This window comes from Melospiza melodia, chromosome 12, assembly GCF_035770615.1.
Source record: "Melospiza melodia melodia isolate bMelMel2 chromosome 12, bMelMel2.pri, whole genome shotgun sequence".
Classification (NCBI taxonomy): Eukaryota; Metazoa; Chordata; class Aves; order Passeriformes; family Passerellidae; genus Melospiza; species Melospiza melodia.
This window is the reverse complement of record NC_086205.1, coordinates 6948556-6973516: the sequence shown is the minus strand read 5'-3', so window position 1 is coordinate 6973516 and position 24961 is coordinate 6948556. Positions and strand designations below refer to the sequence as shown.

At 59.2% G+C, this 24961-nt stretch overlaps 1 protein-coding gene across 4 annotated transcripts; it reads right to left on the bottom strand.

Annotated features, from left to right (window-relative positions):
- Window positions 1-11: 11 nt before the first annotated feature.
- On the bottom strand, window positions 12-21584 carry SNED1 (sushi, nidogen and EGF like domains 1). 4 transcript variants are annotated; one of them, XM_063166588.1, is made up of 33 exons: window positions 21354-21584; window positions 18455-18742; window positions 17823-17963; window positions 16960-17122; window positions 15899-16024; window positions 15674-15787; window positions 14809-14922; window positions 14449-14562; window positions 14212-14328; window positions 13812-13937; window positions 13448-13552; window positions 12894-13007; window positions 12654-12770; window positions 12110-12226; window positions 11914-12030; window positions 11660-11773; window positions 11406-11579; window positions 11128-11241; window positions 10434-10547; window positions 9890-10003; window positions 9695-9808; window positions 8878-9174; window positions 6351-6534; window positions 6154-6266; window positions 5469-5747; window positions 4985-5129; window positions 4635-4717; window positions 3782-3868; window positions 3473-3589; window positions 3004-3091; window positions 2334-2417; window positions 2075-2113; window positions 12-1720 (listed from the first exon to the last, which is right to left on the bottom strand). In XM_063166588.1, exons 1-32 carry the CDS (start codon window positions 21555-21557, stop codon window positions 2077-2079), a joined length of 4335 nt encoding a protein of 1444 aa, XP_063022658.1. In that variant the 5' UTR covers window positions 21558-21584; the 3' UTR covers window positions 12-1720; window positions 2075-2076. The 4 variants fall into 4 exon arrangements, with proteins under 4 accessions (XP_063022658.1, XP_063022661.1, XP_063022660.1 ...); XM_063166591.1 differs by having other exon boundaries at window positions 17823-18009; window positions 21354-21489; XM_063166590.1 differs by lacking the exon at window positions 11660-11773 and having other exon boundaries at window positions 21354-21583.
- Between the last annotated feature and the right edge of the window lie 3377 nt (window positions 21585-24961).

The following is a 24961-nucleotide window of genomic DNA, read 5'->3' as shown; positions in this document are numbered from 1 at the left end:
AACCAAAACAGTTTCCATAAAGTGTTTTTATTAAAAAAAAAAATCAAACAAAACCCCCTAATTTATTTCCAAGACTAGGTTAAAGCCTTCCAGCTGCATTACATACTGAGCCAGCTGTGGGACAGGAGCTGTGGCTGCTCTGCTGGCTGGCAGTGGGACCAGGCTGCCTGGTGCTGTGGGGACAACTCCTGTGGCTACAGAACTGCCCCATGGCAGGGCCACCTCCCCCTGCACAGCCCATGTCAGCGCTGGTCTCGTGGCTGACAGAGCAGGGGCGCAGATACTTTCAGACCACAGCTCCAAACTCTCCTGTTTGGGTTTCCCCTTGCCCTGCTCTCCCTGCTGGGGAGGGCTGGCTGCTTCTCCTGCCCCGGGAAGGCAGGGCTGCTGTGCTGCAGGCAGCTGGAGCAGGACCAGGCAGCCTTGGAGGGAAACAAGGCCTGTCTGTCCTGTGGGAGCAGAGCTGGAGGTGGTGCAGGAGGGGAGCAGCACACTGGCCAGCTGGTCTTGGCCTCACGCTGTCCCTGCCCCCAGGCTGGGCACTGTTACACTGCTCCAGGAGGAAGAGGGTGGTGGCAGGAGCACTGAAACTCCTGGGCCTGCCCTGCTCTGCGAGCAGCTTCCAAGCTGCTGTTTGAGCCATGTGGCTGAGCAACAGAGCCCTGCTTGGCAGGAGGGCAGGCCCTCCCCACCAGAACAATCCCACTCTGCTGGGGCCATGACACTCTATACCATAACTGTGATATATCTCTGGTATGTGTTAATTTATAATATACACCGTGTACGTTAATACACAAATCTATGTTTAACTAGTGTTGTCATACAAACTCACAAAAACTAGCAACGTTTCTAAGCTACACTTTTTCTTTCCTTGCCTGCCCTGCTGCAGTGCTGGCTGCTGGTCCTCTCCTCCACACAATCCTGCAGCACTGGTGCCACAGGGAAGTGCAGTGCAAGGGGATGGAGTGTGGGGCTGGCTTCCTCACCAAGCCTCTGCTGTGCCCTGCACTGGTGTGGAGGCAACTGCTGGTATGCCTCAGCTGACAGATTTCACCCTACAGATCACATTTTAAATTCTTTTTAGGTGCTCTATTGGTTTCTGAGCTGGAAATTTGGTTAAAAGCAGGGCTTGTGTACAAAGCAAAGAAAAAAGGCAGGCAGTAGAAGCTGCCTCAGTTTCCCCTGCTAGAGCAGAGGGAACAGGAATGCTCTACTGCCCGTGCTCGCCTCACCACTCGGAGCTGCTCACCATTTCTAACTCATCTACACAGCATGTTTCTGGGGGCCAGATTTCAGGTGATGGCTAAAGCTTTTTGGTCTGCATTAAACTGTTTTATTTGAGGGTTATAGGTAATTTATAACCTTGGATTACGAGAACAGATTGGTGCAGATGCTGTTGGCAAGGGGCTGGGCTGGTCCCTGAGTGAAGCGGGGAGCCCGTGGCTTGTGCAGAGTGGCTGGGGGTGCTGAGCAGGGCTGGCCCCTCAAGGGGCACTGAGAGGGGGCCAGCAAAGGCAGTGCTGGGCCAGCAGGGGGAAAGGGAGCTCTACTCAGTGTGCTGATCCAGCTGCGTGTCCCTAATGGGCCGGAGGAGAGGGAGAGGTTGACACCAGGCAGGAAGTTCAACCCTGCTGTGTTCAACCCCGTGAGCAGATCTGATCTTCCTGGTGTTCAAAAAGCCCTTAGATGTGGAAAGACGAAGCTTCTACAGCTTTAAAACCTGTGGAGGAGGAGGAGGAAAATGAGCTGGTGTGCAGAGTCTGCCAGATGCCCTGCAGCTGGCCTCTGCCCACCCTGTGCACCACCTTGTGCTGAGAGAAGGGGACCTGCAGCCTCCAGGGCTCCAGCCTGGCCCTTTCTGTGCAGGAATTTCTTGCTCATATGGAGCTGCAGAGCCAGGGGGAAGCAGAGCATTCCCTCCTGCTTCTCCACCCCAGCCACAGCCAGGAGCCCTCAGACCCCCTGGACATGGTGCCATGAGCAGGGTTGTGCCCTGGCCTGCACCCCTCTCCCTGACTCGCTGCATGAGAGCTGCTCCTGCCTGCATCTGGGGAGGGCTGGAGCAGGTACTTACCTCTAGGGCTTCTTCAGTGTGTGACTGTTGCTTGGCTTTCTGCAAGAGAAGGGAGGACAGCACTGTCAGCCCCTGCCCCTTGGCCATTGCTCACAGACAAGCACACGGCACTGCCATCCATGCCTTGGTCATGTCTGCACCCCTCAGCATCCACCCCCAGCCTGGGGTCCCCCTGCATGCTGGGGCACACCAGCCAGCCCCTTCCCCTGCCCGGGATCCCAGCAAGGCTGGCACATCCAGTGTGGGCTGTGAGCTGTACCTGCTGCTCGTCCTCTTGGCAGTGGTGCTCTCACAGCTCTCCTTGTAGCAGATATCCTGGTGTACCTTGTAGACTCTCCTGGACCTGCACACACAGTGGACATGTGGGAACAAAAGGGAGAGATGTGCTTTCACGAGAGTGAAGGGGAAGTCTGGGTATTTCCCCTGGTTCCTTCCAGGCTGCAGTAGCCAACCTTGGCAGGAATGGGACCAGATTACCCCAATTTTTCCTGCTGTGCTGGGGGACTGATCCCAGCCAGGCCCTTGTGCCTCCATCACAGGGGGGCCAGGGGCAGAGCAGAGCCCCCCTGCCCTGGCACTGCACCAGGGCTCCCCCAGCCCTCTGCTCACAGATGGAGAAGCAGCCAGGAGCTGGATGGGATCTGCTGCTGTCTGGGGCTCACACACACACCAAATCCAACCTTGCTGCCACGCGGGTGGGTAACACCAGGATGGGGCTGTCACTTGAGCCCCGCCCTGCCCTGATGCACGGCTGGGGTGGGCACAGGGGCACTCCAGGCTGCTCAGCCTGCACTGGGGAGGGGGCAACTGCCAGCTGGGGCTGGAGACGGCCTTGAGCTCGCTGTCCCTTCCCCAAAGCCCAGCTGCAGGGAGACACCCCCAGCTCAGAGCACAGGGGAAGGGCAGCATCACCTGCAGGCAGTACTCACAGGTAGTGGCAGGTGCCTCCTTCCCACACGGGGAATGCCCTGGTTTCCGAGTACAGCCGCGTGCACGAGTGGGGCACCTTCTTGCAGGCTGCTTGGGGAATAGGAGAGGGGAGCTACCACTGAGCCCATCCCTGGCCCTGCCTGCCTGTGCCTCGGGGCAAGGGTCTGCTGAGGCCCCCCTGGCCTCAGCACAGCTGACCCAGCAGCAGAAGCAGAGCCCCCAGCCTCACACTGCCTACACAACTCCCTGGGTGAGGCAGGGGCCTGGCAGGGAGCTCAGCCAGGAGCAGAGCCCAGCCCCTCTCCCAGCTGCCAGCGTGACACGGATCTGCAGCAAAGCCTGGGCACTGTGGGAGCCCCTGGGCGCTGGCAGGGTGTGCTGGGTGACCATGCTGGGTGACCATGCTAGGGGACATGCTGTGTCAGGGACAGGCAGCAGCCTGGCCCTCGGGCACGGCGTGGCACTCACCCAGCTGGCAGAGCCTGCCCTTGAAGCCCGGGCGGCAGGCACAGTGGTAGGACTCCCCATCTCTGGTGCAGGTGCCTCCATTCCTGCAGGGATTCTGGGAGCAGTTCTGCCCCTCTCCTGCAAAACACGCTCCACCATCAGAGCCCGGGGCCACAGCTCAGCCCTGCCAAGGCCCTGGCATTGCCAGGGTGCTCCCAGGAAGAGCAGGTGGGCAGGGGTGCCCTCCAAGGAGGGCAGGCTGGTGCTGAGCAGGTTGCCTGTGGGGCCAGGGCTGGTTCCTGCTGCTGTGGGTCTCCCCCTGGGACTTACTCTTGCTCTTTGCCTCACGCAGCTGCAGTGCCAGACTGTCCCAGCTGGACACCTCTGTGTTCTCCAGCTTCACTGGAGCCTCTGGCTCTGGACAATGAGAGGGTTAAATGTCACCTTCCAGGCCAGAGCCAGACCCAAAGGCAGCCCCTCCCAGGGGATCCAGCCTGCCTGCAGCCCTGGGGCACTGCTCAGGCCTGAGGCTCTGCTTTATCCCTTCGCAGCTGGCATCCCTAGAACTGGGGTGACACTCACTCCTCCTGGAAGGGTTTGGGACACAGAGTCCAGGGCAGAACCAGGATGTGCAGAGGGGCCAAGGGCTGCCCTCAGGTGTGCCAGGCCCCTTCCCCACCCCATGGTGTGGGGTTTGCAGGGTATCTTGGGTATCTTGCAGGGTGCTCTAGGGTATTTTGGGTTGGCACTTGGGTTGGTCCCCAGTCTTCTGGGGATGGAAAATGGGGGCTAGGTCTGACTAGTGAGGGGTTTGTCACCCAGGCCCCCTCCTCAGGTGTGAGCCTGCTCTTGACAGTGAGGGCTGAGGCTGCTGGGCAGGCAGGGGCTGCACTGGAGGGCTATGGAGCCACTGCTCAGGCCCCTGCAGGGAAGCAGGGCAGGCACAGTCAGCACTGCCTCCCATCACAAGGGTCCTTCTATGGGCTCCCCCAGCCAGTCACCCCTCTCCTCGGGCAGGGGTCTAAGAGGCAGAGCAGATGTTTGCCTGCCCAGGGCCAGGGGAGAGGGCTCCACCCTCCTCTATAGCTCCAGCAGCCTGCCTGGCTGCCACCTCAGCTCGCAGGGAGGAGCAGGAGATGGCACTGGCTGGCAGGAGCAGGGCACAAGGCACAAGAGCACTCACGTGTTTTCACAGTGATGGATCTTCCCAGCGCAGGGCCAAACCTGGCACTGATCCTCCCTCTGCCATCCACCAGCTCTGTGAACCTGGGACAGGAGAGCCATGAGGGTACAGGGCACTGCAGGCTCTGTGTGCTGGGGCTCGTGGCAGCTGCATAAAGCATTCACTGGTGGCATCAGGATCTGGGCAAGTCCCACGGGGGAACTGCTCTCAGGGTAAGGGGCCTGGCTGAGAACCCCAGTGGGAGGGCAAGAGGCTGCACCCCAGCAGGAGCACACCTGGGTATGGAAGCTGGGAAAGGGACTGCCTCAGCCTAGTGCTTGGGTGAGTGGAAGAGCTGAGGCAGGGCCTACCTGGGGGCAGGCGAGGGCTCCTCAGCCGTGTCGTGATCTGCCAGCAGGCGGAGCTCCGGCAGGAAGGCAGGCGGCAGCCTGTTCCGCAGGACCCGCGGGTGCCCGGCTTGGCTCCACCGCCTCTCTGGAGCCCCATCCCTCTGCACTGCACACCAAAGGATGAGGCTTAATGGAGGCAGACTGAGCCAGCAGCCGACCTCCCAGCCAGTGCCATCATCCCCAGGCTGCCAGGTGGGCATGCAGGTGCCACACACACTCCACACACCAGCGATGCAGGTGCCCATCACCAAGCTGGAGCTTTGTGTCTGCCCTTTGCTAACCCTACAACGCCCACCTCCCATTCCAGTGGAGCTGTGACAAAAGAGTGATGAGGCAACAAGGGCTCCTCACTCTGTTGGCCAACTGCTTTCCACCCCTTCCCCCTTCCCTGCCCTCCCATGCCCCCCTCGTGCTGCAGCAGCCAGCAGAGCCCGGGAGCACTCACAGGTGCTGACGTGGAGGTGGATGGGCTCGCTGTGCAGCTGGCCCTGCTCCGTGTTCTGCACGGCTGTCAGGGACAGGTGGTAGCGCTGGCCTGGCAGCAGGTCCCGCACCGTGTAGGACACCAGCTTCCCGTTGGGCACGTAGCGGCTCTTGACGCTCTGGGCCGTGGTGACATTGATGATGTACCCCTCCGTGGTGCCAGCAGGCGGCTGCTGCCACGCCATGGACACAGAGGTGGCGCTGACGTGGGAGGCAGTGAGGTTCTGTGGGGGGAGAGGCCCTGCAGCAGGCAGGGGATGGGGAGGAAAGCGGTCAGAGCTGGTGTCCCTGGATGGTCACATCACCTTATCCCAGCCTGCCTGGCACTGCCCAGGCCAGCCCCGAGCCTGCTCAACACTCGGTCCTTGCCAAGACAGACAGAGCCCCACTGCACCCTGGCACCCAGGTCAGGCCTTGCCTTCTGGCTGCCGGACAGCAGAGGATGAATTGCACCCATGCATGGGGCTGGTCTCAGAGACTGAACAACATTTGGCAGGGGAGCACATGCCAGAGTCTTTCCTGGCCTCCCCAGCCCTGCCTGCACACCTCCTGCTGGCTGTGCTGGCCAGACAGTCTGGCAGCTCCCACACCTCTCCCTCCCCACAGCTTTCCTGCCAAGCCAGGATGGCAAAGACAACCTCACTCACTTGTCCACACATGAAAAGGGGCTGTGGCCAGGCTCTCTGAGGGGTGGTCTTCCACTCCCAGGCCGCTCAGCGTTGTGACATGGATGATATACCTCTCTCCTGGCTGCAGGTCCCTGTGCAGGAAAAAGACAAGATGGGAAGGAGTGAGCAGGGCCAGCTGAGGGAGGCAGACCCTGGCACCCAGCAGCAGCACTCACAGGAAGGTGTACTTGGCCACGCTGCTGTTGAGCTCCACGGTGCGGGCTGCCAGGTCCCCCGTGTGGCGGATGGAGACCCTGACCCTGCTGACAGTGGAGTGCTGCAGGCGGTGCAGAGCCCAGTGCACCGTGATGGCGCTGGCAGTCACATTGCTGATCTCAAAGCCTTCCACCGGGCGCGGCCCTGGCCGGAGCAAGCACAGAGCACCGCGGTCACCCCGGGTCACCCCTCCCTCCCTGTGTGCCCCCAGGGCACCTCTGCCTCGCCTTCCCCTGAGGAACGGCTCAGTGCCACCTCTCCCACTGAACTCATGCTCTCCTCAGCCCCCAGGCAGGTGGGAGGCACATCTGTCTGTCACCCACAGGGCCTTGGGCTACTCTGCCCCAGCCCCCTGCCACAGCTCCAAAGGGGCTGCACTGCCCAGGCACAGCCCTAACCATAGAATCATCAAGGCTGGAAGAGAACTAGGATCATCCAGTTAAACCATCCTTCCAGCACTGTCACTATAACCCCTACACCACATCACTCAGCACCAGATCCAGATGCCTCCTGAACACCTCCAAGGATGGTGACTCTACCTGGATATTCCCTGAATATCTGATTCCAATGTTTGACCACCCAAAGAGTGAAACATTCTTTACTACTATCTAATGTGAATTCTCTGTCTTGGCTTTAAGCCATTAGTTCTTGTTCTCTCTCTGCATTCATGACAAAAGAAACCAGCCTCCACCACACTACAACCTCCTGTCAGGGAGTTTTGGGGAGTTATGAGGTCCCCCTGAGCCTCCTCTTCTCAAGGCTAAACAAACCCAGCTCTCAGCTGTTCCTCATCAGGTATGTTTCCCAGACCCTTGACAAGCCTTGCTGCCCTCTCTGGCCATGCTCCAGTGCCTCAATGTCCTTTTTAAAGTGAGAGGCCCAGAGCTGAATGCACTGCAGCCTCGACAATGCCGAGCACAGAGGGATGATCAGTTCCCTAGTGCTGCTGGCCATGCTGCTCTTGATACAGGTCAAGATGCCATTGGCCTCCTGAGCCATTTGGGATCACTGTTGGCTCACGTTCAGCCAGCTGCCAACCAGCACCCCCAAATCCCTTTCTGCTGAAGAGCTCTTCACTCCTCCCCCAGCCTGGAGCTGCAAGGGGCCGCTGTGACCCAAGTGCAGGGCTCAACACTTGGCCTTAGTGAACATCATGCTGTTATCCTCAGCCCTTTGATTGAGTGTGCCAAGGTCTCTCTGCAGGGCCTTCCTACCCTCAAGCAGACCAACACTCCCATCAACTTGGTGTTGGCTACAAATTCACTGAGGGTACACAAAATCCCTAGGTCCAGACCATCGGTAAATAGGTTAAACAGGACTGGCCCCAAACCAAGCCCTGGGAAACCCCACTAGTGACTGCCAAGTCCAGGGCACACTTCAGGTGGCCATCCTGACCTCAGCATCCAGCTGTGGTTTGAGGCCCCATGAGATGGTGTGCATTATGCTGCCATCTCCTCCCCTGGGCTTCCCTTGGTCTCAGCCTGCTGTGGGAGATGGGGCTTTACCACCACCATTCTCCTCTCCTCAGAGGCCATCTGCTTTCCTAATTCCCTCCATCCTGTTGGCATTTGCTTTCCACACCTGCCTGCCCTAGGAAGTGGGATCACAGCTGCTCTGCCTGTCCATGGCCCAGAGGCATCACTGTGCCCCTTCCTCTGTGCATGGAGCAGAGGTCCCTGACAGACACTGCCCTCGCTGCCATGTTCCCACACCAAGCCCAGCAGTATGGCAGGATTGGTTCACAGGATTGCAGAAGCCCTGCTGCCTGCCTTGCACAGGGGCTCCTCATACTCTCCTGGGCACAGTGACAGGGAGCAGGACAGCCTGGCCCCAATGAACAGGGCTCAGGAGCAATCCCCACTGCAAGCTCCCTGGACAGGGTGAGCCACAGGGCATCAGGCCTTTTACTCACAGCAAAGAAAACAGCGATTCTCTGTGTCAAGCACTTTCCAGAGGCCCTCAGGTTTTAGGATCTGCACCAGCAAACCTGCTAGGTTTGATACCATGCTGGAGCTGGTGGCAGGCTGGAGGTGGCAGCACAAACCCTGGCACGTGCAGGGGCCACGCACGCTCACGACCGTGATTGTCGCAGACATCTTTTATGAAAAATCCTTTCCTTAGGATTTTTCCTCCTGAGAAGCTGGGAGGCCTCAGGAACAAAATGTAAACAATGATTATCTGCTGCTGTGGAATGCAACAGGTGCATCTGTGATTGTTCTCTTATGGTTGTTTCTAATTAATGGCCAATCACAGTCAGCTGGCTCAGACAGTGAGTCTGAGCTACAAGCCTGTGTTATTCATTCTTTTTCTATTTTTAGCCAGCCTTCTGATGAAATCCTTTCTCCTATTCTTTTAGTATAGTTTTAATGTAATATATATATCATAAAATAGTAAATCAAGCCTTCTGAAACATGGAGTCAGGTCCTCATCTCTTCCCTCATCCCTGTGAACACGGCCACACGCGATCCCCCTGGGGGCGCTACTCACTAGTGCGCGTGGTGAGCATGACGGGCCTGCTGATATCATTCTTGTTGTTCACGTTGCGTTTGACTGAAAAGACAGAAATATTGTAGGCTCTGCCGGAGGTTAGTGCCCGCAATTGGTGGGCAGAACGACTTCGGTCCACAAAATCTGTCCTGCGGTAAGAGCCGTCGAGGGATACGTACGTCACGGCGTAGCCGTCAATGAGTTGCCTGGCAGCTGCGTCCTCAGGTGGGTGCCAAGAAATCAACACACCAGTGTCCTCCACCCTTTCCACCTTTAATGAGGTTGGTGGCAGCAATTCTTCAGGGTGTGTGCAAAAGCAAAGGGGAGAGGTAATGCCATGAATCTTTAGAGAACAGACCCTGTCAGCAAGCGGCACAACAGCGGCGGTAAGAGGACGAGGTCCTCGCTCATTTTGCCTGGCACACCGGGCAGGGGCTCTCTGGGTGTAAGCCAGCCCTGGCTCAGTGGGCACAGGAGGAGCCAGGGCGCCAGGAGCATTCCCTGGTATCACTGGTGGCCAAGCACTTGTGGCCACTGCAGGATGGGGCGAGGGGTCTGGGGGAGGCCAGTGCCAAGAGGCTTCTCTTGGATGCCTCCACCTCCCCTCCTGAGGGCATCCGAGGGATTGCCATTGCTGCAGGGGAAATCTGTCCCCCGTGTCCTGGTGCCCCCCCAGGGCGAGCCCCCAGCCCTGCCCAACTCAAGGAGTGCTGCTGGTCCCCGATGGTGCTGAGCCCCTCGTGGGTGGGCGGTGGGCACTGCCAGGCTGGCGTCAAGCCCCACATCATGTCCTGGTGCTGCTGCTGAGGGCCTTTACCTTTTTCGCAGCTCTTGCCTGTGTAGCTGACTTTGCAGGTGCAGCTGTGGGTGCCATTGCTGGGCAGGCAGTAGCCTCTGCTCCCACAGGGGCTGGAGAAGCACGGGTCACTGGCTGTGGGAGAGGTGCCAGGTTTGGCAGTGTCAGCAGTGCCCCTGACCCCGGGGCCACCCTGTGCTGCCCTGCCTGCCTCACCTGTCTCACAGTGGTAGCCGAAGAAACCCTCTGGGCACACACAGAGGTAGGAGCCCCCGTAGCTCTCACAATCCCCTCCATTTTGGCAAGGGTCTGACTCACAGGCATCCACTTCTGGAGGGGGAAGAAGGCCCACAGTGAGCATGCCAGCAGCCAGCTCCCAGCCTCCATGAACGAGCAACAGTGACAGACCCCTGAGGGGGCAGCAGGGCAGATGCATAGCCCAGAGTTTGGCACAGCTGGGCTGGACACTGAAACCCCCACTGTACACCATGGTGCCCATATCCCCAGGAAAGTATGGACACCTTGGAAAGGAAGTCCATCACTGGTGGACACTTCATTCCTTGTTCCCTCCCCCTCAGAGCAGTTCCAGCTCTGCCCCCGATACTACAGGCAAGGAGGTGCAACAGTGAGCAACCAGGTGATGGCTTGGGCTCAAGGTGTCCCAGACAGCAACGAGCCACCTGGCATGGTGCCAGCCCTGGCAGTGTCCTGGTGCCACAGTCCAGCCTCCCACTGACCCCAAGGAAGGGAGAGCCCCTACCTGTCTCACACTGGGTGCCCAGGAAGCCCTCAGGACAGGAGCAAGCAAAGGACCCGGGCAGGTCTTGGCAGGTTCCGCTGTTCTTGCAGGGCTCTGACTGGCACTCGTCAACATCTGGGGTGCAGAGGGAAGAAAGACACCAGCTCAGCACAGACATGGCTGGAGCTAGGGACAGGGGCTTGGAGAGCAGCAATCCTCCCCCTGGGCACGGACCCTTCCCATGTCATTTGCTTCCCCAAGCCCAGTGGCCAGGAATATCCCTGCTACTGGATGCCCACTGCCTCAGGCCTGCCATGAAGAACATGGTATGGAGACATTCCTTCAGGGACACCTGGGGACAACTGGCAGTGTGGGGCTGTGCCAAGAGATCCATCCCACAGGGTGCCTGTGTCATGTCCCCTCATCTAGCTTCCAACTGCCTCTGCCAGATCTCAGGGAGCTGGGCTGGAGCCACCTGCCAGAGTTCCACCACCTCCCACACTGCCCATTGTCCTCAAACAGGAGCAGTGTCTCCCTGCTGGAAAACCCTACAGTTGGCTGGGAGCCCTGGGAAAGAAGGCCTTGCCTCAGGCTGATCCAAGCACACACAACTCCTGGTAACCTAGCTCCTTTGCAATCCATGGGGCTCTCCCAAGGGTGGAGGGTGAGGGAGGCATTGTGACAGTCCTGGAGCATGGCTGGCATGGTCTCTTACCCAGCTCACAGTGGTGGCCTGTGTAACCTGGCTCACACAAGCACAGGAAGGCAGAGACACGATCCTTGCACTGGCCACCATTCAGGCAGGGCTGCGACTGGCACTCATCGATCTCTAAAGAAATGTGAGCAAGGGAGAGGCATGAGCACAGGACAGGGATCCCAGGGGGAAGGCAGCAGACAACTGCACTACAGCTCCTGGGGTCGCCAAACCATGGTGGTGACCTCAGGCCACTGGGATGGTGTCCCAGGGCTTGCCCAGTGCCCAGCATTCCTCACCATCGCACTCAGGGGGGTCGCTCCAGACGCCTGGCACACGGCACACGCGGGGATGGTTGTGCTGGCTGAGGATGTAGCCCAGCTCACACTGGTACTCAGCCAGTGAGCCCACCTTGGTGGAGTTGAAAGAAGCCTGGGCATGCTTCACCTCACTGGGGATGCCACAGTCAACCTCTGTGGAGAGACAGGGGATGAATGGGGCCCACAGAGGCACCCCAAGTTCCCAGCCAGCAGGGGAAGTGCGAGGCCCTTACCAAACTGGCAGTGCTTCCCTACATAGCCCAGGGAGCAGGTGCAAGCATAGCCCCTGCCGAGCTCCTCGCAGGTAGCCCCATTCTCACAGGGGCTAGGAAAGCAAGGGGAGGGCACTGGAAGAAGAGCAGAGCAAGGAATGAAACCAGAGCCAGCCCCAGCAGGGCACAAGGAAGGGGGCTCCAAGCAAGCAGCGAGCTCCTGACAGGCACACTCACCATCCCCCCAGGCAGTGGCACACCCTCCCCAAACCTACCAATCTCGCAGTGCCGGCCGGTGTAGCCTGGGGGACAGTCACACTTGTACTTGCCGATGTAGTGGAAACACGTGCCTCCGTTCTGGCAGGGCCCCGAGGCACAGGGGTCCGGCTTACCTGGGGGCACAAGGCGGCCGTGAGCCCGGTGGGCGGGGCAGCTGCCGCCTCTCCTCCCACGGGGGCCGGGGGGCTGTACCGATCTCGCAGTGCTTGCCGGTGAAGCGGTAGGGGCAGGAGCAGTGGTACTCGCCGTCCGCCTCCCTGCAGGTGCCCCCGTTGCGGCAGGGCCCCGTGCTGCAGAGCCGAGGCTTGGCTGCAGAGAGAGCCCAGAGCGGGGTCACCCGGAGCTGCTGCCCCACACCAGCACCCACCAGCCCTCCTGAGGGAAGCCTGACTGCATCCTGCAACACCACAAAAACTACAGCCATGGCAGATGTGCTTGGGGCCAACTGGTGCATGATGCTGGGAGACAGCTGGCTGCCCCCAAGGGCAGAAGTTGTGGCATGTGAATAAAAACCACCAACACTGATGGTGTTGTAGAGGAAACAACTGATCTGCTGTTGCAGCTGTTGGGTGACAACATTCATTCAATCCCTCCCTCTACCCTGCAGGATGGGATGGGAAAACCTGCACCAACTTCCAGCTCTGCAAGCAACTGTTCATCTCCCAAGAAAGTCAAACCAAGCCCTTCTCCCAACCTGTGCCAGGCGCTGGTGCCACAGGGGGCACTGTGGAGGTACCTTTCTCGCAGTGCATGCCCAGGAAGCCTTGAGGACACTCGCAGCTGTACGAGTCATCGTGAACCTTGCAGGAGCCCCCATTCAGGCAGGGCTCTGAGTCGCAGGGGGATGGCATTGCTGCAGAGCCAAACACAGGCATCACTGAGGACATGTGGCCAGGGGTGCAAGGGCAGCTCCCCTTGAGGTGAGGTGAGGGTGTCCCCACCCCAGGGCTGTTCCCACATCCCCGTGGAGGCTTACTGTGGTTGGTGCCATAGCTGGTGTGGCAGACACAGAGGTAGCTCCCGCCATACTCCATGCAGTAGCCGCCGTCCGGGCACTGCGTGTTCATGTTGCACGGTGTCGTGGTGACTTCTGCAAACACATGGCAGTGCCAGCCTCTTTCAGTCGGTGGCAGGAGGACACCCACATGGAAACAGGAGTCTCCTAACTTTTGCAGGGTCCAACGAGGCAGGACAGATCTTCTGGCACACACAGTGCAAATGGCAATGCCCAGCCTGGACGCTCAGTGAGCTTCAGCAAGGGAGCACACAAAGGCCACAATTCCCTCCCCATCCATGGGAGCTGAGCTGAGGCAGAGGCTGGGAGAGGCACAGCTCCAAGGAAAGGAGCTGATGGAGGTGGAAGCACTGCCATCTCACCAGGTGACAATATTTCCAGGCTCAGATTCCGTGTGTGTTCCCTGGCACTGTGCTAGGCCCAGGCATGGGCAGTGCCTCCTTGCTGACCCACAGGCTGCCTGACTCAAGCATCCCAGAGGGAATGAACACAGCAGGCAAGAAGCTTTCACCTACCGAATTCACAGAGGAGACCAAAAAACCCAGGAAGGCACTGGCAGACGGTGACATTCCCCTCCAGACAACTGCCCCCATTACGACACTCACAGCCCTCAGAGAGCTCTGCAAGACAGGAAACAGGAGCTTCCTGGGACCTCTCCTGCTTGTGGGCTAGGACAGATGCCACTCACAGGGGATGCTCAGGTGGGCAGCAGCCCTGAGGTCCTCAGACACACAGTCACAGCCTCCTCCAGGAGGACAGACCTGCTCAATCCCAGAGCCCTGAACAGGCCCTCTGGGACTGCTGCTTCTCCCTCTCATGAGCACCAAGGCTGCCCTTGACACGCTGCACCCCACCCCAAGTCCCCTGGGCTGTACTCACGGTCTCGGCAGTCCTGTCCAGTGTAGCCCTCCTGGCACTCACAGACATAGCCCCTCTCAGTCTCCAGGCAGCTGCCTGCGTTCTGGCACGGCTGGGAGAGGCAGGCGCCGGGCACACGGGGCCCACCTGTGGGGAATGGGGAGCCTGAGCTGGACAGCTCCAGTTTGGGGCTGGAACACCCTCTGTCCTGGGCATCCTGCTGCAGGTTTCAGCACAGTCAAGCAGCTCTGCAGGGAGGTGTTCCCTCCTGGCAGCACCACAGCTGCTCTGCACATGCCAACCACCAGTTTCAGCAGTGCCTATGGCTGACACAGCCCCTTTGCAGCCATGTGCCCATTCCTGCCCGGTGCCCCTGACTGCAGTTCCCGTGCCAGGCTGGTCAAGGCACAGCCTCACGCACCGTACTGGCAGTTGTTGCCGTAATAACCCGGGGAGCAGGTGCAGATGTAGCGGCCAGGGCGGATGTAGTTGCACGTCTGCCGGTTCTGGCAACTCCGGTCCTCGCAGGAAGAGGAATCTGGTAAGGGGAAAGCAAGGCAGTGAGCAGGAGGAGAGCCTGGGCTTGGGAGAGGGCCATGATGACCAGCAGAATACGGGGGACACAGTCCCTGCCGTGGGACACGCTGGGGCACAGCACCTGTCTCGCAGCGCTGTCCCACGAAGGGCTCCAGGCACACACAGGTGTAGTTATCGACCAGGTCCATGCAGTGCCCGCCGTTCAGGCACGGGCTGGACTCACACTCGTTCACCTCTGCAAGGGGAGGCCAGGAAAGGTCATCAGGTCATGTGTGGGCACAGCCAGCTCACCTGGTGCCTCCTTCCCAGCCTGGATGATGCTCAGGAGGGTGAAGGTGATAGACAGAAAAAATAGGTGCCATTGGCAATTCCAAACACTCCCCTCCCAAAACTACATCCAGGAATGAAGCTGACTGGGAAGGAAGCTGGCCAAGGTATGAAACATCACCATCTCCATCCCATTCCTGTTTCTGTCACCCACCTGTTTGGCAGTCCTCCCCTGTGTACCCTGATTGGCACAAGCATTCTGCTGTCCTGTTCACCACCTGGCAACTCCCACCATTCTGGCACACCCTGTTCTCACATGGTGATTCTTCTGCAGAAGAACATCAAAAAAAGAGAGGCAGGGGTGTCAGCCTAGGTGCAGCATTAGCACATGGCACCCTCTACATGTGGTGATACCAGGCCTAGGCAGAGTATGGACTGGAGCCACCCAGGCACCTTCTGTCAGGAGACAGTGGCCATGTCCCCAGTTATGACTGTCCCCAAAACCTGTCCTCAGGCAGCTCAGCTCTTTCACCCCACCACACCTCCTGGAAGTCAGTGTGCTCTGCTGGGCATTTCTCCCTCCCTTCCTTCCTCCCCCACAAGTCAACTCCCTTCTCGCCTTTTCCACTGGCGCGGCCGCTTGCTGGGAGCCAAAAGCTTTGGCGGCACTTCCAGCGGCAGGCAGAGGCCAGCACTGGGGGAAACCTGTAACCACAGCCCTGCCAGGGACTGGGAGGTCTCCCCTGGCTTTGAAGAGCTTGGGACCAGAGCATCACCTGCAAAAGCAGGGCCTGCAAGGCTTGTTTGAGCACTGGCTGCCAGCTTTTCTGGCTAAGGGAGTGGTGGTGGAAGAGTGCTGGCAGCAGTGCTGAGCACAGCCCTCAGAAGAGTCAGCAGAAGGAAAGGCTCGTGGCCAGAGAAAAGTTTCTTTTGCCTGAAGCAAGCTGAAATCCAAATTGGCTGTCACAAACTGCTAGAGCCCAGCAGCTACTGCAGGAGCCCTGGTCTGAAGACCCCTCCCAAGGGCAGAAGTGCCCCCAAACCTGGGGTCTCTGCTTTTCAAGGGCCACACTGCTCACCAGTCTCACAGTTGTTGCCTCTGAAGCCTGGCGGGCACCTGCAGGTGAACCTGCCAGCACCGTTGAGGCAGGTGGCTCCGTTCTGACATGGCTGGGAGAGGCACTCATCCACATCTGAAACACAGCCCCAGGTGGGGACAGGAGCTCAGGGCAGGGACAGACAGACTGCCAGCATGCAGCAGTGACACTGAGAGCTAGACCTGCTCCCTGCAGCAAAGTGCTCACCAACATGGCACCTCTTCCCAGTAAAACCGGCCAGGCAGGAGCAGGTGTAGGAGGGGTTCCCCGTGATGCAGTCCTCGATACACTTCCCCCCATTCAGGCAGGGCCGCAGTGTCAGGCACACAGAGGCTGTGGGAACAGGCAGTGATCCCCTGTCACCCCACCCTGGCAGGGCTCACCTGCCACCTTCCAGCCACACCAGTGCCAGGGTCTCTCCCTGCACCCGCCCGGCTCCCTGGGGTGCTTGGGGAGCCCGTGGGGCTGCCTGCCTGATGGCGGGGCAGGGGCTGCTCCTTGCGGGCTCCCCTGGGACAGGGGGCAGTTTCACTCCTCCTGTGCAAGGGGGAGAGGCTGCACAGGTCTGCAGCCTGCCTGGGGGCAGGTCTGCTCCACTGGCTGAGGGGACATGAACATGCCCTCACTTATCATTCAGGGCAGAGGGAAAGGGGACGGGGAGAGCCCATGTACAGAAAATCCACCGATAACGCAAGACACACAGATCACGAGTGGGAAAACACGGCCAGGGGGAAGTGGGGATGAGGAACTGGAGACCAACAGCTCTGTGGGGCACATGCCAGGACCCCCAGAGTGGGGAGCATGGACCAGGCCCTGGCAACCTAACCCCACATGGCAGGCTGGCATTCAGCAGCCCTCCATTTGGCTCAGCCCAATGTACCAGGACTGATGGACATATGCTCCCCCCAAGGGTGCTGGTCCCTCATGCCCTGCCTGGCAGTGGGTTGGCAGGGGCCCAGCTGTGCACATCACCTCCTCCCCAGCCTCCCTCATCACTCCCCACAGGCTTCTTTAAACTAAGAACTCTTCCTCCCCTTCCCATTTGCTCTCCCAGCCGTTCCCAGCCCTAGGGCAACCACAGGTGCCATGCCCAACCACAGCTGGTGCTGAAGACAGTCCCCACATAGCTGCCTCCCCTCCCTCCCCAAAGCCCTTCCAGACATCTCTTCCACCCCGCGGAGGTGGGGGTTGAGGCAGGGAAAGATGGGGCTGGAGAACAGTGTGGGGTTGGGTTGGGAGTTAAGTAAACCTAACTGCTGTCCTCTTACTTGTATTGCTGCAGCCCCCCACTTGCACCTGGGCATCATCGATTCTGAACACCCAGCGCCCGGGGATACCCACATTTGTCGTCATCTCCACGTCAGCGATGTCATCGGTGCGGGATCCGGGGATGTTGAAGTAGCGCTTTCCATCACCGGCGTTAAAACCTGCCTGGAAGGACAGAGGCACAGAGCAAAGAGACATCACCAACGCATGGAAAAGGCAGCTGGAGCAACAGGACTCCTCTCTCCTGCCACATGGCACCACTGGTGGCACCACTCAGACTACCTTTCCCTTTCCACAGGCCAGCGCTCAGTCCTGTTCACACGACAGGACACCAGGGTGAAGCGAACACTTGGCCTGCTCAGTCCCTTCCTGGGAATTCAAATCCCATTTCCTTCCTCTCCACCTGCAGCATCCTGCCTGCTGCAGGCTGGCAAGCAGGGAGCCAAGCACGGATCAACTTGTGTGACGGTAAATTCACACATCCAAGTGGGCACTGGGGTTTTTGTGGGTGTGGGTGTTGGCTTTTTTCCCCTCTAACACAACAACACACACAGGGATGAAATAAAACTACAAGCAAAAGCTGTGCTAGCAGTGGCAGCTGCTCTTAAAGGCTGAGGTTAGGAAGGAAAAGGGACTGTGAAGCAGCAGCCAAGGCAAAGATCTGTGGTTTTGGGATAACAAAGCCCCCTGTATGGTCTCAGCTTTGGGAGCCAGAGCACACACGGATATTTAAGAACTCTGAAGAAGAAAAAACAAAAAACAAGCAGGGGGAGATTTTCCGCCTCCAAGAAACCCAAACAGGAGCCATGAGCTCTCAAGGTGGATGTGCTACCCAGGCACCCCAGGGGCTACATTTGCCACTTACCTGTGCTGCGATGCCACCGAGCCCAGCAAAGTCCCCCCCACTGCTGGCGTGCATACCCGTGGTCCAGGTGATGGACTCATAGTTAAAGATGGTGAAGGAAAGCTTGCCATCCGTGATGAGCACAATCTGGAAAGTGTTTACCTGCAGCAGGGAGGGGAGGAAAGCAGTGAGGGACGATGAACCAGTCCTAAAATAAAGTGACAGAAACTGCATTCAGCAAAGGGATGTTTCCTTCCACCCCAGTCCTCCTCTATGAGCAAGGGCATTAGAGTTTAATTATTTTAAATCCTAACTTGTTGTGATCCTGAGCTACAACAGCTTGCTTCTCATCTCAGAGGAATGGGAAAAATGGGGGGAAATATGGATATTGAGTATCTGAAAGGCAAAGAGTGCCTCACTTTTGCCCAAGAAGGCTGATGATGTAAAGCCTCCACATGGCACAAGGAGGAGGGTTTGGTATTGCTATCCCACTATTGCTCTGCCACAGCAAGGTATGGTGACAGAGCCAACATGGCCAACATGGCCAACATCATGGCCAGCTGAGCTCTGCTGACAGCTCCATGCCAAGTGGAAGGTCTGGCACCACACTGAAGGCACACAGGTGGGGTGGCTGCCTTGCCTCAGCTACTCACTGGTGAAAATGAGTTGCCCCCGAAGAAGGTGACTCGGTACCAGGTTGCAATGAAGACCCACTGTGCAGAAAACTCTGGGAACTCAGGGAAATACTGGGCAATGTCCCTGCTGGCTCTGTCCAAGATGGGCTGCTCGGTGCTCTCTCGGTAATATATTTCACCTGCCCGCCGATTATCCACATCTGCCCAGAAAGCAGCAACCACACGCCGGTCCTTGGAGATGGGGAAGGCCACTGGTGTGAACTGGGACACCTCCTTCAGGAACGAGATGATCCCGTTGTTGTTTACCTGCAGAGAGCGAGGGAGAAAAACGGGTGGCCACAGTTGACTCCTGCTGCCAGCAGGAATCCATGTTTTAGAGGTGCTTTCTATTTCATCTTTCTCTCCCCCTCCCCTTTCCACAAATATTGGAGCGCTTCCCCTTCCTGTCCTTAGAAGCAGAGACGTGCCTGAGCACCCACAACAGCCCCATCCCCCGGCCCAGCCTCCTGCTCGCCGGAGCGCGGCTGCGGCCGCTGCCCGAACAAACCCAGCCCTGTTCTCCGGGCCAGGGGAGGGGAACAGCTGCACAAACTGCAGGAGCCTGTGCATAAAACAAACAGCGCCCGGTGCGTGGGGCCAGCTCACGGCACCGCTCTTGGCAGGGGAGAGGCTCCCAGGCAGCCCAGGGGGCTGGACCCTGCTGCAGGGGGGCTGCGGGCACTGGCCCAGGGAGGGAGGAGCCCCGCTCCATCCTCCCACCGCACTCCGGGTGAGCCAAGGGGCTCTTGGTCACCTGGGCACCAAGTGCCACCACCCCGTGCAAAGCTGCTCTCATTAAAGTGGGGGATGCCAGACCCCCACGGTGAGATAATTCAAGCTGTTCCTCAGCACTTACTAATTGGGGCAATTAGGGTTCTGGGATGCATGGCAGAGGCAGCCTGAGCTCAGGGAAGGAAACTGGAACTAGTGGATGTTGCTGCCTGGATGTTCCTCCCAACTTGGGGATGCAGTGGGAATGAGGAAGGTGAAGAAAGCCCCTGCCTGCCGGAGCAGGGATCATCAGAGGGAAATGCTCTCACCCTGAGCTCCCAAATTCCCTGGAGGTGACCCTGCCACAGCACCATGACTGCCAGTCCAGTCAGCTCCAAGCCACTCTGCTCCCCAGCCCACAGCGACCGTGGGACAGGCAGGAACACTCAGACTCCAGCCAAGCTCTCCAGGCAGGATGGAAAAGGGGGCCTGGTACAGGCAAGAGGCTCTCAACTGGAGAGAGCAGCTCTGGCACGCAGGCAGGCAGTGGTGTCACACTCGTGTGCCAAAAGGGAGCTGGGAGCCAGCATCCCCAGGAGCCATGTGGAAGCCAGAATGCTCTCACCCCAGCTGCCAGCACACCCAGGCACGGGGGGGCTGAGCTGTGCTGGCCCTGTGCAGCCCCCAGGGAGCTCCCCAGTCCCTGAGGAGGGTTCACAGCCCCTCCATTTGAGCACAGGGCAGTCCTTACTGTGACTAAGGGAAAGAGGATTCTGTTTTCCCAAAGCCTCTGTAACCCCACTGTGTCCGCAGAGGAACATTCTTCCCTTGATTAAAGCAAGATGGGAGAGAACCAGAGCCAAGAAGGGTTTTTTTTGTTGTTGCTGGTTTTTGTGAAGGAGGAGGGGGGTGGTTGGAGGCAGCCCTTGAGAACAGAGGTTTCCAGGTGAACTCAGCCCTGTGCCAGTCCCCCTGGACAGCAGCTCCCTGGGGAGGAAGGGTCCTGCAACATGGATTTCTGTGCTGGGGGCAGGCAAGCTGGCCCTGCAGAGCCAGAGTGGGGTTTTAGCTCAGGGAAAGGGGATACACTGTCCTCTGATCCCTGCAGCCCCTCCAAAATCTACAGCTACACTGTGGATCCTCTATGGGACAACCATCATGTCACCTGGCTTCTCCCAGCCCCTTCTATCCTCCCACAGTGGCTCAAGCCCCAAGCCTGGATCCCTCCCACCCAGTGGCAGGGCTGATGCTCTGATCAGGGGAAAAACACCAGGTAGGACCAAGGAGCCCCTGTGCTGAGCCAAGGCAGTGGAATGGTACATGAGCCCAGCTCTGGGATGGCATCAAGGCAATGCTCAGCCCTCTCCTCTGCCACCTGGGTCTGGGTCATCACTAAGCCCAGAGCAAACTGGGGAGATGGGATCAAGATGCTGAAGGATTTACTATTCCAGGTGGAAACTGGCATGGGGAGCTGAAATCTCACTTCTGGATGCAAGACAGCACCACCCAAAAGGCTCCATGGTCAGCCAGGCACTTGGGCTTGCCCCTCTGGCCACAGGGGACATGCTGGGCCAGGCATGACTCCAGTTCTTTGGCCACAGTCCCCTCCTGGTGGCTTAGAGGTTGCAAGGGAGTGTGTCCCAGTGGGCACAGGGAAAGGCAAGGGAATCAGATGTGCCGAGTGGGCAGCCCAAAGTGCAGCCCAAAGTGCACACCCCTTTGCCAGGGGCCACCACTCCAAGGCTGCAGCACACCAGCTCTGGGCTCCTGCCCTCCAGATGTGCCCGGCTCGCTGCTGCCGGGATCCCCCAGCGTGTCACCAAGCCAGTGCCACACGCCGTGGGTGTAGAGGGAATGCAGGCTCCAGCAGGGCTCGGTCCCAGCTCCCCACCGTGGGTGAGCATTCCCAAGGCACTGGGGCCAGGATCCTGCCTGGGGACCCCCACACCGAGCCAGGGGTCCTGCGTGCTCCCCAAACCCACCGCACCATCCTCGGCACATCGCTGAGGCTCCCAGGGAAGGGGGACCACCTGATGGCCCCCAAGGAAACTCGGATTCATCCAAGCACGACAGGAAAGAGGAGAGAAGAGGAAGGGAAGAGGAAGAATGAAACAGAGAAGAGGGAATTAGAGGGAGGGAAAAAGAAAGAATAGTGGGAATTACTCACATAGAGGCCGGTGTGCCCCGCACCGAAGAAGGGGAAGGGGATGGAGAGGGGCCGGAGCTCGGAGCCACCATCGTCCTGCTTCCGCGTGGCGGCGTCGCCCTGGGCCGGCCCGAAGGGGTAGAAGTCGCCGAGCGGCACCTCCGCAGCGGCCCTCAGGCACCAGCCCAGTGCCACCAGCACGGCCCAGCCTGCCAGGACCTGCATGGCCGCCGGCACCGCCGCTCGCCTCTCACGGCGGCACCAGCCACGGAAGCATGGCGGGGGCGGGGCAGGGCGGGGCAGGACGCCCGCGGAGGGGCACGGGGAGGGCGGTGGCTGGTGCTGCTGCCCGGAGCCGGGCGCTGTGAGCCAGGAGCGGGGAGCCCGGAGCGATCCCCTCGGCGCCGCTCGGAGCACAGGCCCCTCAGCCCCACAGCGCTCCGAGCGCCCTCAGCCTGCCGGCCACGCCCCCGCGCCTCATTTGCATAAACGGGGTGTGACCGGCCAATGGGAGCGCGGCGCGCGGGGGGCGGGGCTCGGGGGCGGGGCCATGGGGGCTCCCCGAGGAGCGCGAGCGGCCGGGGGTCCCCCCCCTGTCCCACCCCAAAACACGCGTGGGGACAGAGACACCCCCACCCCCTCCCCCAGCCTCCCCGACCCATGAAAACACAAAACTGCATGAGAAAAAAAAGAAAAAAAATGGGTCATTTTCCTTTTTTTCCCTGTTTTTTGGCTTTTTTTTTCTCCTCCCCCTCCGCCCCCCCCGTTCTCCTTTTTTTCTTTTTTTTTTTTCAGGTGCTAAAAATATTATCAGGAAATTCTTTTCAGGAATGCCGTGTTTTAGGTTACGCTCTAGGCTCAAGGGCTTCTTTGTCTTTGCTGGAGGAAAAAAAAAAAAAAAAAAAGAGAAGCAAAACAAACACACCCACCCTACATTTATTATCGGGAAATGGTTTGACTGGGAGAGGCTGAGCTCCCAGGAAAAGAGAGGGCTACTCCCAGGGAAGTCCCACTAAAAGCACCAGTGGCTCTGAATAATTATCAGCTCATGATGGGTTGATAATTGTGCCACAACTCAAAGCTGGACCCCAAAGTCAGCCTGACTCCTGGAATGCCAGTGCATCCACCAGTGGTTCAGGACCACAGGCAACCCTGTCTGAGCCCTACTGCTGATCCCAGAGAGCTGACCCTATCACTTTAAAAATCTCTTGGAAGAAAATGTTAAAAGAAAAGGAGAAAAAAAAAAAAAAAAAGAGAGAGAGAAATCCAAAATAAATAAGCAGCCACATCCGGATTTCTCCCCTAGGACACTAATAAAGGTTTTATGGGTTTGATATGAATTACCCTCCCTGGCCATTCATGGCTGATTTTCTGGAAGGCATTAGGCTGCACAGCCCAGTCCCAGTGGGATGCAGGGGGGCACTGCCATCCTCCCTGGCTGAGGTGGGGTGCAATGGGGGCACTGCCATCCTCCCTGACCAGAGTGGAGTGCCATGGGGGCACTGCCATCCTCCCCCATGCCAGTCTGTGGCTCTGCCACGCCCTTCTCTTTATGGTGGTGACTGCAGGGCCATCTTCTGGCTGTCACCACCTACCACCTCACACCCACCAGAGTGAGCCCTGTGCTCCCAAATCCCATCTCCTGCCAGCTCTGCCACAAGCTCAGCTCCCAAGGAACACAGGGATGTTGTGGCAGGACCCGCCCCTTCTCCAGGATCAACCCCACAGGGCCATCCTGGCCTTCTCCTGGTGGGTTTTCCCTGGAGAGAGGGGCAGGGCAGCCATCCCAAGCGTGAGGGGAGGATTTTCTTCCAGGCAGGCTTTGCATCCCCACATTCCCCCTGTGTTGTCCAGCCCAGCTCCCCGGGATGTTAAATTGGAAGCAGTAAATGGAGCAGGGAGAACAGCTGTGGGCCCCAGCTGCAGACATTTCCTCTGGGCCTGGAGCTGGAGCCAGTGCAAAGCTGGGCTCTGTGCTGAGAGTGCTGGGGGGAGCGTGGGGGAAAGCAGCAGCAGCAGCCCTTTATTCTGCACAGCATCTGGCCAAGCTCTGTGCTCCACCACCCAGCCCATCTCCAGCACAGATGCCCCTTTCTGCCACCTCCTTTATGCTGTCCAGCCCTCTGATGGCCACCAAAACAGGGCCAGGATCTGCCCCACCCATCCCAGCAGGTTCTGATGAGGCTGTGTGCAGGTTCCAGGGGTATCCTGGACTCTCCTGGAGATGCTCTCCAGTGAAGAACCACCTCCAGGAGGGAGAGATGGAGGCAGAGATCCTTCCAGTGACCCCAAGCCTATCTCTGCCTGGCATCCCAGGTTCAGGGCTGCCCCAAATCCACAAGGAGTCACCCCCTGGTTTCTCCCAGCCCCACTACCTCCCACAAAAGGCAGCCCTGGAAAAAAAAACCACAGGGAAAGAGCACAAACCCTGCCCAGCCCCAGCCCGTGCTGGGGACAGGACATGTGGAAGGGGCCTGGGGAGCTGTTAATGATCCAGAGCGCGTTCAGCACGGATCGCTCAGGCAGAGGGGACTGCAGGTCAGCACATGGTTTGGATTTGGCTCTCCCCTCCCTCCCAGCTAATTGGGCCGAGCCCAGAGAGCGTTCCCTGCGGATGCCAAACACGTGTGTGGCACAAGCATCACCTCCTGTGGGGGGGAACTGCTCCTGGGAGCTCCTTCCCCAGGGTGGGAGAGGCACCAGGCGGAGCAGGGAGGTGTGTGGGTGTTGGAGGGGAGCTGGGCTTCGGTGAGAGGGTTTGAACTCGCTGTCTGGCCCGGGCTCAAAGAATGCAGCAGCGCAGATCACATGCACGGCTGTGGGTGGTGGGAAGGGGCTGGAGGGCAGCCAGGAGGATGGAGGTTACTGCAACACCCAGCTCCCTCTCCCCCAAACCCCCAGCAACGGCTGCTCCACCCCACAGGGCAGGAACAGGGCGCACCTCTTCCCCTGTCCCCTTTGTCACCTCCTCCTGCCACCCTGGGACCCCTCTGAGCCCCACGCAGCTGGTGGCCGTGTGTCATCTGAGCTCTGGTGGCAGGGACGCTGCTGGTGTGTCCCCTCCCTGCTCCTGGGCAGTCCCAGAGGAACAGAAGGACATGGGGGGGTCCCAGGTTCTGCTCCCCAGGGCTGTTCCCTGCGGGGACACGGTGCCACTGGGACACAGCGAAGGAGCGGTGGCTCTGCCAGCCACTGCTGACACCAGCACAGATGGGGACGTGCAAGCCCTGAGATGGACACAAATCCTCTCCCCTGGGGCAAGCCCTGGCCCGAGGCTCTTAGTCCACCACTGCATATCCCAGGGTTTGGAATGCTGAGGGTGCTGCTGGCTCTGGAGGGATGGGGAAGCAAATCCCAGGGTTTGGAATGCTGAGGGTGCTGCTGGAGGGGTGGGGATGCAAACCCCAGGGCTTGGAATGCTGAGGCTGCTGCTGGCTCTGGAGGGATGGGGAAGCAAATCCCAGGGTTTGGAATGCTGAGGGTGCTGCTGGCTCTGGAGGGATGGGGAAGCAAATCCCAGGGTTTGGAATGCTGAGGGTGCTGCTGGCTCTGGAGGGATGGGGAAGCAAATCCCAGGGTTTGGAATGCTGAGGGTGCTGCTGGAGGGGTGGGGATGCAAACCCCAGGCT